Source organism: Equus quagga, chromosome 15, assembly GCF_021613505.1.
Source record: "Equus quagga isolate Etosha38 chromosome 15, UCLA_HA_Equagga_1.0, whole genome shotgun sequence".
NCBI lineage: Eukaryota > Metazoa > Chordata > Mammalia > Perissodactyla > Equidae > Equus > Equus quagga.
The window spans coordinates 45,294,040-45,314,910 of record NC_060281.1 but is presented as its reverse complement, the minus strand read 5'-3'; the positions used below and the strand labels follow the sequence as shown (position 1 = coordinate 45,314,910).

Here is a 20,871-nt window from a genome sequence, read left to right as displayed (position 1 = left end):
TTCCGCAGCACTCTAGGAATGCCTCTGTTAGCACCAATCTATTGCACAGTAACGGCTGATAATTTTGTTTGGGTTCATTCAAAAACTGTTGGGTCCATATAGCTCAGCACAGTGCATAGCACATAAGCAGTTCTCAGTACCTGTTTTGGGTGAATGAATGAATTAAAGAAATGTTGTGATAATTATGGTGGCCATTGTCCAAGGGTTAAGGGATAAACTGGAAGGAGATGAGATACATAAGGTAGTACCTATGTATGAAGATAACTATATCTCAGAATATTCTACACACACTTTCATTTAGATGCTGCTGCTAAGTCTCTCAGAGATATTGTCCTTCACTTCAGTCCAGAAGTGTATCATAGTTAACAGGTTTTTCAATATTTTGACTTAAAAGAAATTTTGTTAGATCCTGATAATAAAAGAAAACACCAGATGACCTGGCAGTAGCATCAGAAATTTATATATACATTTCTTGAAGTAAAACATAATGATGGCTACCTCTTTAAAGCCAAGGTTTTTCCAAGGCTTCCATCTGTGCTATTTCTATTTGCTCTTCCTGATTCCAAATCTCAGTTGTTATCCGTTAGGTCTGAGGTCTTTATAGCTCTAACTCTGGTCCTAATTTTCCTCAAAAGTTGGAGTTCCAGATGCAATTTGGTATCCTGGATTGAATCCTGGAAAAGAAAGAGAACATTAATGTAAAAACTGGTGAAATCCAAATTAAGTCTGTAGCTTAGTTAATAGTAATATAATAAGGTTAAGTTCTTAATCATCACAAGTGTACCATAGTTATATAAGATGTTAACATCTGGGGAAACTAAGTAAAGGGTATACAGGAACTCTCTGTTCTGTCTTTGCAACTTTTCTGTAAACCAAAATTATTCCCCCAAAAAGTTTACTTTTAAAAACGTTGGAGTGTTATAAGAATTATGTTCAGGAGCTGGCCCAGTGGCTAGTGATTAGGTTCATGCACTCTGCTTCAGTGGCCTAGGATTCACAGGTTCAGATCCCAGGCACGGACGTACACACCACTCATCAAACTATGCTGTGAAGGCGTCCCACATAGAGAAGAGAGGAAGATTGGCACAGACGTTAGCTCAGGGACAATCTTCCTCAGCAAAAATAGGAGGATTGGCAACAGATATTAGCTCAGAGCTAATCTTCCTCACCAAAAAGAGAAAAAGGAAAGAAAAAGAATTAGGTTCAGTGCATATATATCACCTACAGAGAAATCAAATTCACACAAAGATTGCCCCATGATGTTTGACCACAACCTGATGTGTCTCAGGCACCCCAAAAGGCAGGGTATTGATGGCTTCCTTTATAAACATCCTCCTGGGCGGCTCTTCGCCTTCCAGAATGACTGGATTGTATATTTGTATTTGTATTCTAGGGAAAATTCACTTGTATCTTGTTTTTTATGCTTCTTTTCTTCACCCAGAACTGATATTCCCAAGATCCCTCATTAAACCAGAAAAGTCACTGGGAAGTAATCCGTATTTCTTTAATAATAACGCTAAAAAAAGAATAGCAAAAAATATAAACACTTACAGTACGAATACCTTTTTTAAAAAAAATTCTTTGTACCAGTAACTCACATTTGTTGTGGAAAATTTAGGAAGACAAAAAATTATTTTATTTTTATTGTTATAAATTAATATTTAATTGTGATAAATAAGAGGAAAGGAAACATTCAGCATACTGTCATTACATGGCATTTAAGGTGACTGTGGAAACAGAATGAAATGCTAAATTACGTTATGATAAGCAGATGTTTCTAGGTAATGTCAGGTAAACAATACACAACTTAACATAGCAGAAAGTATGTTTTACCGGGTTACTCCCAGGTATCGGTTGGCACCTATACAATCTGCATAATTGAGGACTAAAATTTTTAAATATCCATTGACTTAAAATATCAGATAATAGGAAAACTAGCTGCATAATCTACACAGTAGAGAATCTGTTTAATAATAAAGTTGTTAGGTGATTCACTCTTCTCCAAGACCACAGGCCAGTGAAGGGTCACTTCTCCCCAAAGCCACCAAGAAGAGCATTCTCTCTGAGAATATGAAAAAAATATCACGTGCATAAATGTGATTCTGAAATCCACAGGCAAAAGGATCAAATAGAGGAGGGGCTAGTGGATATGACTTAAGTGGGAAGAATTTTGTTTGATGCCTGCAAAGCAAATGGGCAAGTGAGGAGATCAGACTCATAACCAGAGTTTTCAGGGAGATGTGAGAGCTGCTTCCTGCCCACAGTCGAGGAAATACAAAAATACAGGTGACCTCAGAGACCACCTGGCAAACACCTAATCTAAGGTAGTCAGAGCTGAAAGGAGGGTAGCAGATAAGAGGCATTCTAAATGACAGATCTCAAGGTGTTCTGGCTGAAGAGAGTGCTCAGAATGCTGTGGGTATGCCACAAAGCACTGTGTGAATGTGAGCCTAGAATGTGATCCTTAATTGATAGACCTTCTGTTAGAGCTCATTCATTCATGTGTCCTATTTACAAAGAAATCCAGGAATACATTCAAATGGTGAATAAGAAAAAGAGGGAAAATTTTTTTTCACTCAGAGATTTTTGAAAAAATTCTTCTATAATGCATTCTTCCAGTTGGAAAGTAGGTCATTTGGACAGCTACATCAACTCCATCAGGTCACTGAAAATACAGAAAAACAAAATTCCTTCTTGGAAGAAATTACTATACAGTGCCCTAGCAGACTGAATTTAGAAGCAGGTGATACTATTTTTTTACCCAAATCGATATGTTCATCTTCTGTGCATATTTTGAATATGTCAAATTAAAAAGTCTCCCTTCTTTCTTATTCTTGCTGTTCCAGTGGACAAAGGATAAACTGGAAGATGAAGTAGATATCTCCCGTTTCTAATAGGTTTTCCCTTGTATGTTAGGTTTCTTCCAGCCTGTACCATATGAATAGCATTTGACTTGACTAAGGCACTCTCTGCTCCTTGAAACAATTTCTTCCCTTGACTTCCTTTCTCACTGGTCACTCTTTTCACACTCTTTGGCTGATTCTTCCTCATCTCCTCAACCTCTGAACACTAAAGTGATTCTTGATCCTTGGACCCCTTCTCTATCTACACTCTCTCCCTAGAAGACATTATCCAGTCATGTAGTTTTACATACCATCATTGCAGAGATGATCACTCCCAAATTTATATCTCCAGCCCAAACATCTCTGCTGGACTCTAGATTTAGATGCCCGATTACCTACTCAACACTGTGATTTGATGTTCAGCAGGCATCTCAACTAAATTGTCTTCCCTCAACCATGCTCCTCACACAGGATTCTCCATCAATAAATGTCAACTCTGTCCTTTCAGTTGTTAAGCCCCAAAACTAAGGGAATTTTTTGACTCCTCTTTCCCCTACAACCAACATTCATTCCATAGGCAAATCCCACAGGCCATAGTTTCAAAATATAACCAATTACTTCTGACCACCTCTGCTGAATCAGCCTGGTCAAAGCCTAGATTATTAATAGGCAGGCTCCTACCTATTTCTGTTCATTGCGTGTTATCGAACAGACTCAACACAGCAGCCAGAGGCTCTCCCTCTATGTGTCTCAATATTCTGTTGACCATTGTTTAAAAACTGGCTTGAGGGCATTGCTATTATTCTTGGGGAAGGTAAATCATAAAATAGCTTGAAACCTAAAATCCTTTTGAAAACAAGACTTCAAATGAACTAATTAATTAATTAGAAGCATAGACTACAGGAGCTGAGCAGACCTTATAGATCAAGCAGTTCTGGCTTCTCCTTGCATTGACTGATATGGAAGCTGAAGCAGAAACAATTACTCGGGCCTCACCCAGTCAGTGGTAGGGCTAGGACTGTGGCCAGATTAGGTCACAGGTCTCATCACTTCTCTGGAGCAGGGCTCCATGGGTTTTTCAGAATTTTGCAGATTATAAAATCACACTTTCCCCCAGATCAGCTTATTTTTTTCTTTGCTGTACATATTTAATGTATGCAACTCGATGAGTTTGGTGATAAGTATACATCCATGAAACCATCACCACAATCGACATAAACATATTCGTCACCTCTAAAAGTTTCCTCCCACCCTTGTATTTTTTATTATTATTATTTGTGTGTGTTATAAGAACACAACATAAGATCTACCCTCTTAGCACATTTTTAAGTATACAATACAGTATTGTTAATTATAGGCACCACGCTGTACTGTATCTGTAGATCTCTAGAATTTATTCATCATGCAAAACTGAAACTTTGTACCCTTTGACTTTATCTTCAGATAACTTATTAATTGCAAAAGTTACATAGTTCAGATTCATAGGATATGTCATATGTAACTTCAGTTTTAAAATAAAGTACTAGAGTTAATAATATGTTTTTCATAACTTAAATTCTGTTGAATTTAGAGATCTTTTAGGGAGTGAGCTCATGTTGTTTTCGCCAAACTCTGTGAAGAGTTTTCATTGTCAGTAAAAGAGCTCCACCCTCCCTTTTGCTGGCTATGATGAACAGCAATGCCAAAGCTGCTGCAGTGGTTACACTGTATATTGGGAGTTCTCCTCCAAAGGGAAACTTGGCTGAGTAAACTCTACTCCTCCTTTCACTCCTAAGAGTCTATATTTGGAGAACCAGTTTACCCTGCTCATCTAGGTTTTTTTGTATTCATTTTTTGACAATTTCTCCCTCTAACCATCTCTAGCTTGATCCTAAACTTGAAAATATAGCATGCACATGAATGCTAGTACTGAAATGATAGGTGATTAGACTTCTGAAAGTGGGTATATATATATGTATACTTATAGACATAGATATTGATATAGTTATAGATTATTAATCTCTTTGCCTCTGATTGATTTCTTTTGCTCTCTTAAAAATTTTAATCTACGTTTACTCTACTGATTGCAACTGTTAAACTAATCTCACTCAGTCCTTCATTTTGAGATGATACCTCTCAGGATTGTGAGAAGTAAGTGATATATGTATATGTGAAGCCATGTCATAGTGCCTAATGCATTGTCACAGTTCAATAAATGGCAGCTACTCTGTGCTGTCACATCAGCAGCAGCAGCATCCATCTCACTTTGTTTCCTCCCCAATTCATTCCCATTCATAGAGTATCAAATCCTGAAATTTCTGCACAAATAACTTTCAGAAAATTCTGTCTTAAATTATCTAGCTTTACCTATAGGCTTGATGAAATGCAAATGTATAGTGTTTGTTTTTTAAATATATTATTATACTTATTGTTGATTAGACCAGTATTTTTCAAAATGTGGTCCTTGAATCACTGCATTTGAATCACCTGAAGCAGAATAACCAGAGGTGGTTCCCAGATATCTGTATTTTAAGCAAGTACACAGGAGGTTGTTTTGCACACCAACATTTGGGAACCAGCATTAGCCTACTTTCAATTTCATCTTGTAGTCTACCTACAATTTCATCAATGCCATCACTTTTGCCATTGATTTTTATGATGGTGAAAGACAGATTTTAGTCGTTTGTTAGGTTGTGAGATCTTACTACAAACTTACAGTAACTCATATTTAGAGTATAATTCTCTAGAACCTATTGATCAAAGTAAAATATATATTATTATTATAAAGGTGTAAGTCTCCAGAGGGAATAGAAGGACCTAGTACAAATTAGTAGATGATGAATGAATGATAATGCAATGAATTCAAGCCTCCTCAGGATTTAAGTACCTTAGGTATTTAATATTATAGGGGAATTATAGAGAATTATACAGGGGAATTATATAGGAATTATAGGGGAACTGACCATTTATTTCCCCGCTTTAACAAGAAGATTGAGTTCGACAATGCTCTGTTGTACATGAGGTGAGTTGTTGCAAATCCTTTCTAGAACTATATATAGACTCTACTTCCTAGGGGGAAAAAAGGAAATAAAAATGGGCAAGATAACCAGAATTCATCTGTGCAATAGGGCTATCGACTAATGAGACTAGTTTTCTTGAATGACTTATGAAAATCAGAATTGATAATATAGAGCTATACTTTGAATTTCAAAAACACGGCCACTACATGAATATAAAAATCTTCCAAGTTGTAGATGAGACTCTTGTGCTAGATGGTAATGTGCAAGGCATGCACAAAGCAGAAGATATGCTTTAAAATAAGTGCTGAATCTCTTGCAAGATGAAATATTCATATTATTGACATAGACTAAGTACCTTCATCACCAAGGTGCCTGTTTATCTCTTTGCTGCCTGTGCTAAAGTGGTATTAGACATTAAGAAGTGAAGACCAGTGAAGCATTTTACTAAAATTATAATTGCAAAGCTAATTGGAGATTGCAAATTAAGAGGGAATAGCTTTCACAGTGGGGTAAGAATGCCATGAAATCATAGAAATTTACATTTGGAAGGGACCTAGATAATTTCCAGTCAAACCTCCCACTCATATCATTATATCCTGCTTTAAATATGTGAATACAGGGGAAATTCTATCTGTTTATCTAGTAAATATATCATGTTCTAGCAAATGTCATTAAAATACTTCTTTGATTCATAATACCATCTCTCATATTTTTTGTCTCCTTATATTTACTTTTCTAAATGTCAGATCTGGATTCTTGCCCCCACCCCTCATATTTTCTTCTGAAAAGTTTATTCAGAGGTATTTATTTGTTCTGTTAGTGCCCAGATACTTCCCAATCACTAATCCAAATTCTTCTTCTGGCTATAAAAATAGCCTTTATTCATGAGTATTACAATCATTGGTAGAATTATAAAAATTAAATGGCCAAGTGGAGAAACCATATTGTTCTAGACGTGTGATTTTTATTCATGACAAGGGAACAAGAACTCACAGGGAGACCTTCAGCCAATTTCCCTCCTCTGCCATATACCATCCCACCAGCAAGTTGATGGACTATTGAGAAACGGTCTTTGGAACTGGCTACTGGACTTGCTCCACCGTTTACTCACCCCTAAAGTCTGGAGTTGTCTGCAAATTCAGTGACAACAACTGCAGAGATAGAACTGTGGCCACTACTTCTCCCCATTTTTTGAAAACAATTCTAAGTTTGATCAAGACATAGGACAGATAACACTTTTATTTTTATGGCTACCATATCAGAAAGAAGGTAGAGGGCCCCTTATAACACCTTCCATAAAGATCTTAGAACCACCATTTTAATAAAATGACAACCATTCTTCATCAGTTCAGCAGGACAGACACAAAGATACCTCAGGAGCCCGATGGCTCAGCAAACATGCAATGATAGGATGAAGGAAGAGAGCTCTGCTATTGCTTTTTCAGGTTGTTTCAGAAATAAATAATGGATTTTTGACCACATAGATTATAAGACTGCTTTCTCATCAACAACAAGTTAAAACATTAATCATATTCCAATAGAGAAAATAAAGAATTTTTGTATTAAGGACATTTCTGTTCCAACAAAAATTTTGCTAAAATAAACAAGTGGCCTTTTTATAATAGCCATTCCTAAACTCAAATCATTGAATAGGACACTTACACCTACTTAAGTTACATGTTTGCTTGTTCAATAAAATGAATGAACACCTGAATATCCAAAAGGAAACGATAAAAGTTGCCTTTCTGTTTAATTACTCCTTGTTTACATTTTACTAATAGGACAAGCAGTTTAACTTTTGCTTTTGGATTACAGTATGGTGGTCACTACAGATTTCCAAAGAAAACCAGTTTGACCTATGGCAGTAAAAAGATTTGGGTCACTATGGGTGAATATAATGACTAGCTGGTGTGCAGAGGGGACATAAATCTCATAGTCAAAATTGTCTGTAACTGCATTTATATTCTCGTTGTAGGAGATGATTGAGTAAGAAAATAAAGAGCCGAAAGCAAGGAATGGGAAGTTCAGCCTAGAGATGAACCCTGTGAGAGAGAGCCAACAGGGGCACTGACACGAATCGACTCATCATGTATGTTAACAGTTCCTGTTCTCGCTCATGCAGGCCACATGCTCTGCTTTCTACCTCCATGACCTCTCCTTTCCTTCCCACCACTTCCCTCACTTGAGAAATTTTTGGCAAATTCATTATTTAAAGTTTTAGTAGCGTTCTTAAAGCTTTTTGCTAAGTAGGCTAGAACCTCTCCGGGATGTCAGCTGACCTGGAGGATCCACCAGGCCAGCCATTCTCTGAATATGTGCAAAATCTGCAGGTCACTTCTGAACAGCTCTTCATTAGGATGTGCCAACCCACCAGAGCAGCTGTTTGACCACTTACTATATGAATAATTCTCTTTACTGACCTCTAAAAAGTGGTAAAAGATAAGGAAGAACTGGCCTTACTTCTAAGAGGCTTTTGACTTAGTTGAAGATCTAAAACTCATAATTCTGACATGGCTTGAAGAGAATTGCACAGTAGCATGCCAACAAATGCAAACTGCCATGACATATTAAGATGAAATAAGTGCATCAGATGCAAAAAATTAGAAACAATAAAAATATTTACAATAGTTTGCTAAATAAATTATGGTACATCCATGTCATAGAATACTATGCAACTGTAAAAATTACCACAAAGACAAGTAACTACTGATATGGAAATATACCCATGCCCTATGAAATGAAAATTAGATTTCTAAGAAGTGTGCATTGCACATTAAAAACTTTGTTCAAGAAATAATATCTATAGTCATGGGGAAATATGTATAATAAAATATTAACAATGGTTATTTCTACATGTGGGTTTGTACATGACCTTTATTTTCATCTTTATTTTTTTCTGTATTTTCTAATTTCTTTGCCATTTTTATTATAAAATGGAAAATCAGTAAAGTTACTTTTAAATAATGATAGAGAAGGAATTAATGATAGAGGGCTTTCTGGATGACGAAGCCATGTTGCACTAAGTCCTATAATGATTTCTGAAAGAGTTGATGGCTGTGGATCGCAAGAAAGGAGAGTGACAATGGTTTAGATGGGAAGACTTTTACTAGTTGAATGAAAGGAAATGAAAGTTGAGTGTTTGAACTGAAGCAGAGAAAACAATGAGGGAGACCTTTGCAGTTTGACTCCTCCGAGCTTCTACACAGGCTATTCCCACCACCTGGAAAGCCTTCTTCCACCGATGAAGTCAACTTTCAAGATGCAGCTCGAGTAACTTTTCCTCCTTGAAGTTTCCTGTGACTCAGGCTTTGGTTTTTGCCCCCACTGTGCCCCGTACATGTCTGTACTATTGCACAGAACCCATTGTATTGCATTAATTATTTTTTAATTTGTTTAAACCATTTCCTAGACAGTAAGTTCCACGAGGGTAAGGGACTTATTTTTCTTGAACACGATCTTGTCATATAATAGACGTACAATCCATGTTTGTGTACAGTTGACTCGAATCAACTTGAATTGAAACTATTTTGGAGAAGGATCAGTTAACAGGGAGCTTTAAAATTAAGGAAGAAGAGTTAAATTTTATATAATTCATAATATAGAGGTTTTAAGCATGTATCTCTTTAGTATATTAGGATGCTTTTCCTATAAATTGGATAAAAAGAAAGCATTACCATTCCTCCAACCATGTGCACCAGAGATTAGAGTCAGCAGTTCTGGGAAGACTGTTGATGGACAATGCTGGGAGGTGCCAAACAGTTTCCATTTAATAATCTGCCAAAGGGCAAGATCATTTTATGTACTACAGGTTGTAGATTTCTGAAAAAGACAGAACAATGGGTTGATGACCAATGTTAGAGAATTTTCAACAAGTTACTTTGATATCACATAACTCCAACCTTATGCCCATGACAATATATGTAGCATTTTTACAATGTCACAGCAATTGTCTTATTTTTCCTGATAATATTTACTCATTTTTAGAACATAATGCAAAGAAAATGAATCATACATTAATATTGACCTAATGAACAAGACGTTTTTAAAAATGGTAAACATGGTTCCATCAGACCAAGTATTATCTATGCTTTATCAAATTTTTAGATTATTCTGTCAAACAGTTATATTTCAAGAAAAAATATTTCATTAAGGTTTTTAATCATTAAAGATTATAACTATCATTTAATTCAATTCAAGTGAACATAATTCTACCTCTAATCCCTCCTAAAAAGATGTTTTTGTTTAAACTGGACTATTTTCATATCAACTAATGTTGATAAAGTTCAAAGTTAACTCAGTCTTTTTTCCTTTAATTCTGCATCTTTAACTCCTTTGGTGCTTTCTTGCACATTTTGCTAATAGAAAAATGTATTAGTTTAATTATTTCACATACATGTGAGTTTTCCTGCTGTTCCTCTACTTTCCGCACAGTCATTTTCCACTGCAGGTATATAGTTTGCTGACATACTGAGCCATCCAACAACCAATGACAACTGTGTGAGATCTAAAAAAAGTTCTCAAAAATTTCTTTTCAGGGGAAAAAAAAAATGCAACTGTTTCTTGAACATTGTATCTGTTCTTAGGAACCATGACCTAGATATCAACAAAATAGAAACTTTTTTCTCTTAGCGAAGGCAGATTTACTGTGATGGATTCATATTCAGCATTCAGTTCCAAGATGTGAAGCAAATTACTGTTTATTTAGTATCTTTCCTCTAATTGGTTAAAATACATGTAACTGTACTTTTTTCTATATTTTGGGATTATTTTGTATTCACTCTAAAAGAAAGGGCAATGTAACGAAAACCCCTGTATCAGTGTAAGTGTGCCAATAGTTTGTGCTATGAGTAGAACAGTTTTCCTTCACTTGTGGTACTACCTGCTCAAACAAAGAAAGCAGCAGACGATACATATCGATATTTTATTGGGATGAATTTTTAAATAATAAATAAATAACTCTTGTTTTGAATTTCTTTACTAAAGGATAATGATGAGCTAAAGCAAGAATTTGGTCTCTTTGGCATCTTCATAACCATTTTACGTATTATACACCCCTTTCAATAGTGGCATAGACATCAGTGGACACTGAGTATCTATTATGCCCAAGTGTACTGCCCCATATTGTTTACTTATTGCCTTTCTCCTGCGGCTTTCAAAGCGGCTAATCCTCACTCCAACCCTGTAAATCCCTCCTTTTGCCAGATGGAGAAGCTGAGGCTACAGATTAAGCCATAGGATTTTAGAGGCAAAAATATGGTGCCTATTGGGAATTTCTGCTCCCTGCTTTGGAAGTGAATGCATTTAATCCTGTTAGATTGTTTATTTTCTTGAGGAGGAAAGGGTAGAGAGGAAAAAATGGTAGGCCATTCTGAATATAGGGTGATGAGGCTTCTTATCTTCTCCACCCAGTGTATGTTTGCCCTAAGCTGCTAATTTGTGGTAATTGAGGCAGCAGAGGCTACATTTGGGGTGAAGCACAGAGATGAAGAGTCCAGAACATAGCTTTAGTGTTTGCACAAGAGGAAAGTATTTCAAAAAGTCAGGTTGAGTCCTCCCCAGAGCCTCAAATCCACGTCACATGAGTACAATACAAAACAGGGAGGAGTGGAGGTGTTTGAGCACTGTCCATTTCCAGCAAGTGATTGAACATGTTAATGGATAACCGTGACAGCTGAGACATTAAATCAGTACATGCGTCCCACGTCTGCTTTGGAGAGTATCCCACCAGCATTCAGTTAATGCTATGATAACTGACTGAGAGCAACATGACACAGAGTTTAAAAAAGAGAGAGAGAGACTATAAAATGGCTATTTATGGAAATTAAAGAACAAACCCTGGTAGATTCACGAAAGGAACTCTTCTGAGATCTAAATGTTAATTTTAAAAATTAATACTTTTTAACAGCTTTATGGAGATATAATTGGCATACAATAAACCACATACTATATATATATGTATACATAACATATATATTTCACAACTTGTTAAGTTTTGACATATTATATCCCTGTGAAACCATTACCACCATCAAGATAATGAACATATCCATCCTTCTCATGTCCCTTCATTTCTTCATGCCCCTTCATGGCCCTTGGACATATAATTTTATTTCTCTTACATAGATGCCTAGCAGTAGAATGGATGGGTCACAGGGTATGTGTATGTTTAACTTTTTGAGAAATTGCCAAACAGTTTTCCAAAGCGGTTTTTCTCATTGTACATCCCCACCAGCAGTGTAGAGAGTTCCAGTTGTTCCACATTCTCACCAAAATTTAGTATGGTCAGTGTTTTTAATTTTAGCAGTTCTGACAGGTGTATAGTGCTATCTCATTGTAGTTTTGAAGCATGTCCCAAAGGACTAGTGATATGGAGGATCTTTTCATGTACTCATTTGTCATTTGTATACCTTACTTAGTGAATAGTCTGGTTAAGTCTTTTGTCCACTTTTTAATTGGGTTGTTTGTTTTCTTATTGTTGAGTTGTGAGAGTTCTTTATATATTCTGGTATATGTTCTTTATATATTTTGGATACAGGTCCTTTTTTGAGAAATTCACAAAAGGATTCTAACACTTATATGGAAAGGCCACATACCCAGAACAGCCAAACAACTTTGAAAAAAGGACAAAGCTGGAGGAACAATCAACACTACCCAATTTCAAGCCTTATTACAAAGCCACAGTAATCAAGACAGGGTGGTCATGGTGTAAAAGCAGACAAACTGACCAAAGGAACATAATTCAGAGGCCAGAAGTAGACCTATACATATACACAACCAATTGTTGACAAAGGTGCAAAGACAGTCCAATGGAAAAAGGATAGTCTTTTCAACAAAGAGTGCTGGAACAATTGGATATACATATATGAAAATATTAACTTCAATCCATGTCTTCAACCACACACAAAAATAACCTCAAAATGGATCATAGACCTAAACATAAAACATAAAACCAGCACTGGCTTCAAAATTTGTGGGCCTAGTGCAAAATGAAAATGCAGGCCTCCTTGTTCAAAAATTACTCAGAATTTCAAGATGGTAACAGCACAGCATTAAACCAAGCATGGGGCCCTCCTAAGCATGGGAGTCTTGTGACTGCATAAGTTGCATGCCAGTGAAAGCAGGCCTGCTTGAAAATTATGAGATTTCTCAGAGACAACCTTTGTTACTGTGGGTTATACAAAGATTTCTTAGCTAGATACAATACCAAAAGCAAAATCCATAAAAGAAACAAATTGATAAATAGAACATCATCAAAATTAAAAACTTCTGCTCTCAAAAGATTGTTAAGTGAATGAAAAGACAAACCACCAACTGGGAGATAATAATTGCCAAAAATAACAATAAATTTTAACATTGTTTGCACACATTATGTGCCAGACACTGCTTAAGAACTTTATGTAAGTTCACATATCTATTACAAACACCTAATAAAGTATTTACAATCTTTATTGTTTTGTAAAAGGATTTCATTTCATATATGAAAAGCACAGGAATTTAAGAATCTAGCTTAATGATATAAAACTAGTAAACCAAGGAGCCAAAGTTGGAGCCCAGGACGTCTGACTTTTGAGCCCATGCTCTTTACGTTTCCTACGACAAAAATGAATGATACCTCTGTCTTCTCATTTTCTGTCCTTAATTTGAGAAGTGCTTTTAAAAAAATCATCTACTTTTTATTTCAACAGACTACTTTTAAAAACTCCTCAAGTAGGCATTTTTGAGGGCCACATCTGCCAAGCTACGTTCGATATATAAAGTCCCCTTTCTATAAGTCTTTTCCAAGACCAGGCAAACCAAGAGGTTATCAGTGTTTCCGGGACTGATGTGTACAATGCAAGGGTAGCACAAGTAAGTTTGTAATGCTTAGTTTCAGATAAAGCAGCCTTGAGCTTGAATTGCCACATTGCCCAATTTACTTTTTCAGAGCGAGGGACATTCCTGCTGCAGAGTACATAGTGGTTTCCTATGCTCGGAAAGAATGCATGTGCCTCCTTCAGTGACCACTTACATCTAGAGAGGGACCAAGGCATGGGAACGCTTATGTTTATCTGTGCCTAAGCCCACCCACTGTTTCACTGCAGGCCATGGAGAAAGAAGTATCAAGTCCTAAAAAGGCATTTGGGCTGAATAGTACAATATGCTTGGATACCCTTGCTTCATGTAAACACAGGGTGATTGTGAATTCTAAGAGCCTGGGTGTTGCAGTTCAGCAAGGGTCTGATTAGCATCTAGAAAGCATCCCAAGAAAGGGTTGCAGATCTCTTTGTCTGGAGGAGGGGTGTACACATGACTCTGGTCACCAGGGCTTCCTAGCAATTCTCCTATGAATGTTTCATCCAGGTTCCCACGGAGGTACATTTTGGGAGTCTCTAGAACTTTCACGACAAAGGGGTTTTGGCTAGCCTGCCTTATTTTTACTAGCGTGGGTGAAGCAGTTTGATGTAAAAGGAATAGTCATGGGAAACTAAATTTCCTTTTCTACATGGTAGAAATAACGTAGCTTGTAAGGTTTCTCCCAAAGTTGGTAACTGACAGTAAACTCTGTTTTGAACTATCAGTGCTGGGAGTCTTCCGGGATTTCAGCTTTGCCATCATGTAAGTGACTATGTCTAAGAATCAAAAGCATACATTGCGTAGCCCCTAGTACTCCCTGGTTTCGTGGGCCCGAAAGCACAGAATCAGATTCCTTATTTCCATTGTATAACGGTTTACATAGCACTTTGATTTTTTAATGTCTTCATGCCTGCCAACCTTCAAAAACAGAAATACAATAACTGTTTCTGCCTATTCCGCTGGCAGCATTGGGGAATCACATTTTTCCTGGGTGTTCTTGATCATGTGGCCAGGGTACATTCCTTCAAGCTTACCCCCCACAGTAACTCAGCCTTTCTGACTTTAAGCCAGTCGCACGGAGCAAGTCCAGCAAAACTTGAAACTTTGGCATTTGCCATATATTTAAAACTTAAATTTTAATCAAGTTAAGATATGTAAAGTTTTGAAATGTGAGTGTGCCCTGGGCATATTAGCATAGTTAAATTTTGCCAAACAGAGAAAAATCTTAAGTTTTAAATTTTGGAGCAGCTTTTAAACTCTAGGAAAGAGAAAAATCAATCGAACAAAACATCTGTACATATATCCATTTATTATTATCATTTGTGCTGATATGACTGACTCCAATATGAGTTTATGGCCACTAGTGTTCCCTCACCCAACTTTCTATCTAAAATAACACTGTTCTTTTTGTGTGTACTTATATTAATTTAAGAATATAGAAAACTATGCCTGAATTTAGAAGAAAGCCTTCTTTTGGGTTTTATAATTCTGCTTTCCTTGGTAAGTGTTCATGCAGACCCACTACGTATGCACATAAGAAAGTGAGAATGTCGCTTGTTTCCAAACAATTATTAGAGGCAGTAATGTATAAGGATTATGGGAGAGGAGGGTTGTTGCATCTACCTGTGAAACCAGCATTAAATAGTTACTCCTCATTTCATCAGGAAAAGGAATGTGCTCTGGGGAATTAGTAGGACAATAGTCATAAAGTACCCATGTGGCTAAACAAAATTCCTGTCTGATGCAGGTATTTCAGTTCTGGGAAGGGAGGGAGGGTTTCCTCACAGAGGGCAGACAGGAAGAGATGAGATCCCTGTTTATTTCTTTCAATTATCTACAAAAAGGAAGGCACCAATCCGTATCACATACATAAACGAAGAAAATTCTTGAGTTAATGCATCTCCTGGCTTGTCTAAAGGTGGGAGTTTTGCAGGGTGAAGGCACACAAAATTTAAGTCCCCGTTGAGAGTTTTTATGCTCATTTCTATCTGAAGGGTCAATTTTTTCTTGAAGAGTACACATAAGGCCCAACCAAAGTTCACCGTGCAATTCTGTTTTGAACTGTGGAAGGACAGCCTTTCCATCAGAAATGTAACACAGAAACGTCCTTAATTCACACTCTTTTCTGCAGGGTGGGGCCCAAGCAGAACTCCAGAGACTGGAAGTGTGGGTTTTAATACTTTGTTTCAAAAGGAGGAGACTCGGGACCTTCTCAGCATCTTATTTAAAGCGGGGTACGCTGAGTAACACGTGAAGCGGTGCATTAATGGCCTACATTGTTACAGGTATGAATTTTACATAAAACGGATTAATATTATATGTCATGGTGTAGAATTTTAAATACTCCGTGCCCATGCATTTTTAATATTTACGTGCTCTAATTGAACGCTCAAGGCAACATGTGCATTTCTTGAGCCCACTTTTGCATCTAGATGGGTAAAAGAAAAATCCTACGATGTTTTGTTTTATTTATATGTCCCTTCACCAAAGATCTGTATTCGGCATTCTTTTCCTCTTTTTTTTTTTTTTTTTTTGCTAAGCTTTAACGTTTTTACAAAAGAAAACGGAAAGGTTACACATTCCATTCCATCATTATGGTTTCGGCAATTGTGAAGAGGCGAATAATGAAACGGAAGGGGAAAAAATACAGAACAGAACGAACATGCCTTCTTGAACAGCGTCCTTCTTAAGGCACTGGAATCCCAGGGATGGAGTGATGGGTGGCGGAGGGTCCCAGGGCGCGGCGCTATTGGGAGTGGCAGGAGATCCTCGAGCAGGGCCCAGAGCTCCCTTAGCAGCCTAAGCTGGGGGAGAGTGAATTCCAGCCGCACATTCCCGCAGTTCTTCGCAGGAACTTCTCCCTCTCTTTTCTCCTCCCTAGGGCACTCACCAGCCTGGCCCGACTCCCACCCAGTTCCCTTTCCGACCCACGGCGTTGACGGAATGGAGTGCCCTTCCCATTGGCCCGAGCGTCATTCCCTGAGGTGGCACCGTCCGCCTGATTGGCTGGCCACTCCCGACCCCCCGCCTACCCCTCCACTCCGGTTGCCCGGCTCCCCGCCCCCAGCACCGCCCGGAGCCCCCGCCCTCGCCACCTCCCTCGGCGCACCCGCCCGCGCGCCCAGCCCGGCTCAGCTCGGCCAGCGCGGCGACCTGGCCAACGCGCTGGCCCCGCCCTCGGGGCGCGCGGCTTATAAATGCAGCTGCGCGGCGGGCTGGGCGAGAGCGTAGAGGAGGCGCGGTTGTGAGTCGGTATCGGGAGTGGGGAAACCTCGGGCTAGGAGAGCGCGGCGGCGGCGGCGGCGGCGGCCGGGCCATAGTCGGAGCTCCGAAGGGAGTGACTAGGGAACCCGGTGGGCTGCTTTCTTTCCGGTGCTTTTGATTTTTCTGGCCTTTTGGTCCCGGCCGAGTGTCGCCCACTGAGCAGAGATCCCCCCGCAAAACCCGGAGCGACCCTCCCGTCAATTGTTGGGCGCGGGATCGCCAGTGCCCCGAGCGCGGACCGAGCGCGCCGGCCGCGAAGGCAAAGAGAGCGGAGCCGGCCGCGGGCGGGGGCCCGGAGCTTGCCTGCCTCCCTCGCTCGCCCCAGCAGGTCCGCTCGCGCAGGGCGTAGGGCGCGCGCGATGAAGGCGGTGAGCCCGGTGCGCCCCTCGGGCCGCAAGGCGCCGTCGGGCTGCGGCGGCGGGGAGCTGGCGCTGCGCTGCCTGGCCGAGCACGGCCACAGCCTGGGCGGCTCGGCGGCTGCGGCGGCCGCGGCGGCGGCAGCGCGCTGCAAGGCGGCCGAGGCGGCGGCCGATGAGCCGGCGCTGTGCCTGCAGTGCGATATGAACGACTGCTACAGCCGCCTGCGGAGGCTAGTGCCCACCATCCCGCCCAACAAGAAAGTCAGCAAAGTGGAGATCCTGCAGCACGTTATCGACTACATCCTGGACCTGCAGCTGGCGCTGGAGACGCACCCGGCTCTGCTGAGGCAGCCGCCACCACCGGCACCGCCGCACCACCCGGCTGGGACCTGTCCCTCCGCGCCGCCGCGAACCCCGCTCACAGCGCTCAACACCGACCCGGTGAGAGGCCGGGTGCCGGGCCGGGGTGGATGCTGCCGGAGCCCGGGAGGGCGGTGGCGGGAGGGTGGGACGCGGGCGCTCCCTTTCTTTGGGGCAGGGACGGCCGAGAATGACAGTACCCCCCTCCTTCTCCTCTGGGCGCCCGGGGCCGTCAGCAGCTGGCTCCGCTCCGCGAGTACCGGTCCGGGTGAACGCGTGGGGCGGGACTGGGGCTGTGCGCATCCTGGGCTGTCAAGTCCAGGCTGTGGCCGGGTTTGGGGTGAGGGTCCCCCAGAGCGGCAGGCTGGGGTGGGGGCTTCGGTTTCCGAGAACGAATCCAGGACAGCGACGATTGCGATGTTTGCGCCTGCTAACCTTTCCCCTGGTGTTCCGTTGCTGTTCCAGGCCGGCGCTGTGAACAAGCAGGGCGACAGCATTCTGTGCCGCTGAGCCGCGCTGTCCAGGTGAGCGCGCGTTTCCCTTCTCGAGTGGCTGGTCACCAGGGACGCTGTCCCCGGAGCCTTCCGATGCCAAACACTGCAGTGTTGTTTACCCCCCAGAATTTCTGAGGGCAAACTCCTAAGGAGGCGGACCCCTCCTGTCTCTCTCCCTGCCACCCAGTTAGCAAGTGAACCCGTACTTCGCTTTAGGAACTCGGGGTTCACTCTAAATGGAGAGGGATCTGCTTACGTCCCCGCCGCCCCCGTGCCTCCCCCAGTGACCGGCAGGCTCTTCCTGCTCCCCTCCCCGCCGAGGGAGGGCACCCTCGTGGGCGTGGAAACTGCCCGATGTCCCGCGCGCAGTCTGACACCCACGGAGGAGGACGCAGACAGCGCCTGGGAGTGGGTCCCCTCTCCAAGCTTCCCCGGGGCCCGTAGCTGCCTGTTCGGCGCCTGGCCGGGCCGCGGGCTGCGGGTGTTGTCTGACCTCGTGGTTTGTTTTGGGTTGTTGATCAAGCATGTCTTGAGTTTGGTCGGTGGCGCCAGTTAGTCTGCAGCGGGAAGGTTCACACACCCCCTCTATTCATTCCTCTTCCACAGGTGTGCGGCCGCCTGAGCCCGAGCCAGGAGCGCTAGAGAGGGAGGGGGAAGAGCAGAAGTTAGAGAGAGAGCCACCGGAGGAAAGGAAAAAACATCAGCAAATCCTAGAAACGTTTCATTCGTCATTCCAAGAGAGAGGGAGAGGAAAGAAAAAACTTTCATCCTTTTTTTTTTTTTTGCACGTTCATAAACATTCTACATACGTATTCTCTTTTGTCTTTTCATTTATAACCGCTGTGAATTGTACATTTCTGTGTTTTTTGGAGGTGCAGTAAAACTTTTAAGCTTAAGTGTGACAGGACTGATAAATAGAAGATCGAGTAAATCCGACTTTAGAAGCCTACTTGGTGACCAAGGAGCTCAATTTTTGTTTTGAAGCTTTACTAATATACCAGAGCATTGTAGATATTTTTTTTTGACATCTATTGTTTAAAATAGATGATTATAATGGGGCAGGGAATTTTCTTTTCCCTGCAAGAATGTTACATATTGTATAGATAACTGAGTGACATTTCAGACCATGTATATATAGAGATGTTCTATAAGTGTGAGAAAGTATACGCTTTAATAGACTACTGTAATTATAAGATATTTTTAATTAAATATTTTTTGTAAATATTATGTGTGTGTTTTTTTAATCTATGGGAATATTTCTTTTGGAAAATTATTTTTCAGCTCAATTGCAGAGCTCTTGATATCCTGAATGTCTTTTCTTTGGCCTGGCTTCGAATTTGTTTTTGTTTTGCTCAGTGTCGTGTAGACTGGGAAGTAACAGTTATGGCTAGTGGTCCTGCATGACTGCATGAGATGTTTAATCACAAAATAAACTTGTTCTGAGTCCATTCAAATGTGTTTTCTTTAACCTGGATTGAAATCTTTGTATTTGAAGTATACATGTTGAAAATAGACTTTATCAGTTTTTAAGCACAGGGTTTGATAGTGTAATATAAAAAGACTAAGTGTTTGTTTTTCGTTTTTTAACTGAGGTCTAAATGGATTCTGAATGATTTTGCATATGGGTCGGGGAAATGCTTGGTTCCTTAAAGAGTTTATGAAATCTACTGTTTCATCAAAGTGAAAAAAAGATGCTTATCATTCTTCTTTCTACACTAAGGTTTAATGTCACTAAGTTTCATGTCTGTACAGATTATTTAAATCATAGAAATGAAAAATGTTCTCTGCTTGCTACCAAAGGACAAACTCTTGGAAATGAACACTTTCTGCTTTCCTTCCTCCAAAGAATATTAATAAGCAACAGTGGGAGAAAAAAATAAAAAGGCATAATGGCAAATCCTTCAAGCAGGGATAAAAGTCGATCTTCAAACATTAACTTAAGTAGACCAAAAATTCTGATGACCGCATCTAGATTATTTTTTTATAAAAATGATTTTCACTATAGCTATCTTAGTTAATTGCTAAACTACTGTCCAATCTCTTGTGATGTGTAACTTTTACATGTGAATATTAAAGTAGATTTATCTGTCTTGTACTGTGATTTCTGGTCTCCTTTCTTCAAAACCTTAGACTTATTTTTTAAGGCGTTCTTTTCTCTTTAAGGAATGTAATATTTTCTAGGTTAGATAGGACTATCAGGGCTTGTGAATATTATGCATTTAATGTGATCAGTACTTTACACACCAGTTAGATGGAATTTTTAGAGTGAGGGAGAATTAAGTAGGATTTAATTGGGTACTTTGTAAATAGTTAGTCAACTGTGTGTGTAACGTGGTCTGTTTGATTTTTAAAAGGAAAGGATTTGTTTCAGATTATACAAGAATAAAAGTATTATAGACCCAAGGGACTTTTTATGAGGTCAAAGTCAAACATTTGTATGAATATGAAATATCATGGTCCCTAGTAGTCAGTCGAAGTAGCAATAACTCAACAGAAATGAACGAAGTTAATGCTAGTAGGTTCAAGTAAATTGAAAGGTTTTAAAACTCCATTCTATCCCCAGCGTGTTGTCCCCTCAACTTTGACATTTTACTGATCTTAGGTATTTTTAGAATTTGATGTATTTGATGTTGAGCCTTATAAAGTCAAAGGACTCCTTGTTTCATTGGGGTTTATTTTTATTTTTGATATTATTCATTCTTGTCACACATCAAGAGGA

At 40.0% G+C, this 20,871-nt stretch overlaps 1 protein-coding gene across 1 annotated transcript; it reads left to right on the top strand.

The window, feature by feature from the left end:
• Nucleotides 1–17,286: 17,286 nt before the first annotated feature.
• Nucleotides 17,287–20,253, top strand: ID4 (inhibitor of DNA binding 4). The gene is made up of 3 exons (XM_046640910.1): nucleotides 17,287–17,739; nucleotides 18,124–18,182; nucleotides 18,759–20,253. Exons 1-2 carry the CDS (start codon nucleotides 17,299–17,301, stop codon nucleotides 18,166–18,168), a joined length of 486 nt encoding a protein of 161 aa, XP_046496866.1. The 5' UTR covers nucleotides 17,287–17,298; the 3' UTR covers nucleotides 18,169–18,182; nucleotides 18,759–20,253.
• The last annotated feature ends 618 nt before the right edge of the window (nucleotides 20,254–20,871 follow it).

Coding starts and splice junctions, on each gene's coding strand:
- ID4 (XM_046640910.1), top strand. CDS start 17,299: ATGAAGGCGGTGAGCCCGGTGCGCCCCTCGGGCCGCAAGGCGCCGTCG. Junction 17,740..18,123: donor CAGCGCTCAACACCGACCCG/GTGAGAGGCCGG, acceptor TTGCTGTTCCAG/GCCGGCGCTGTGAACAAGCA.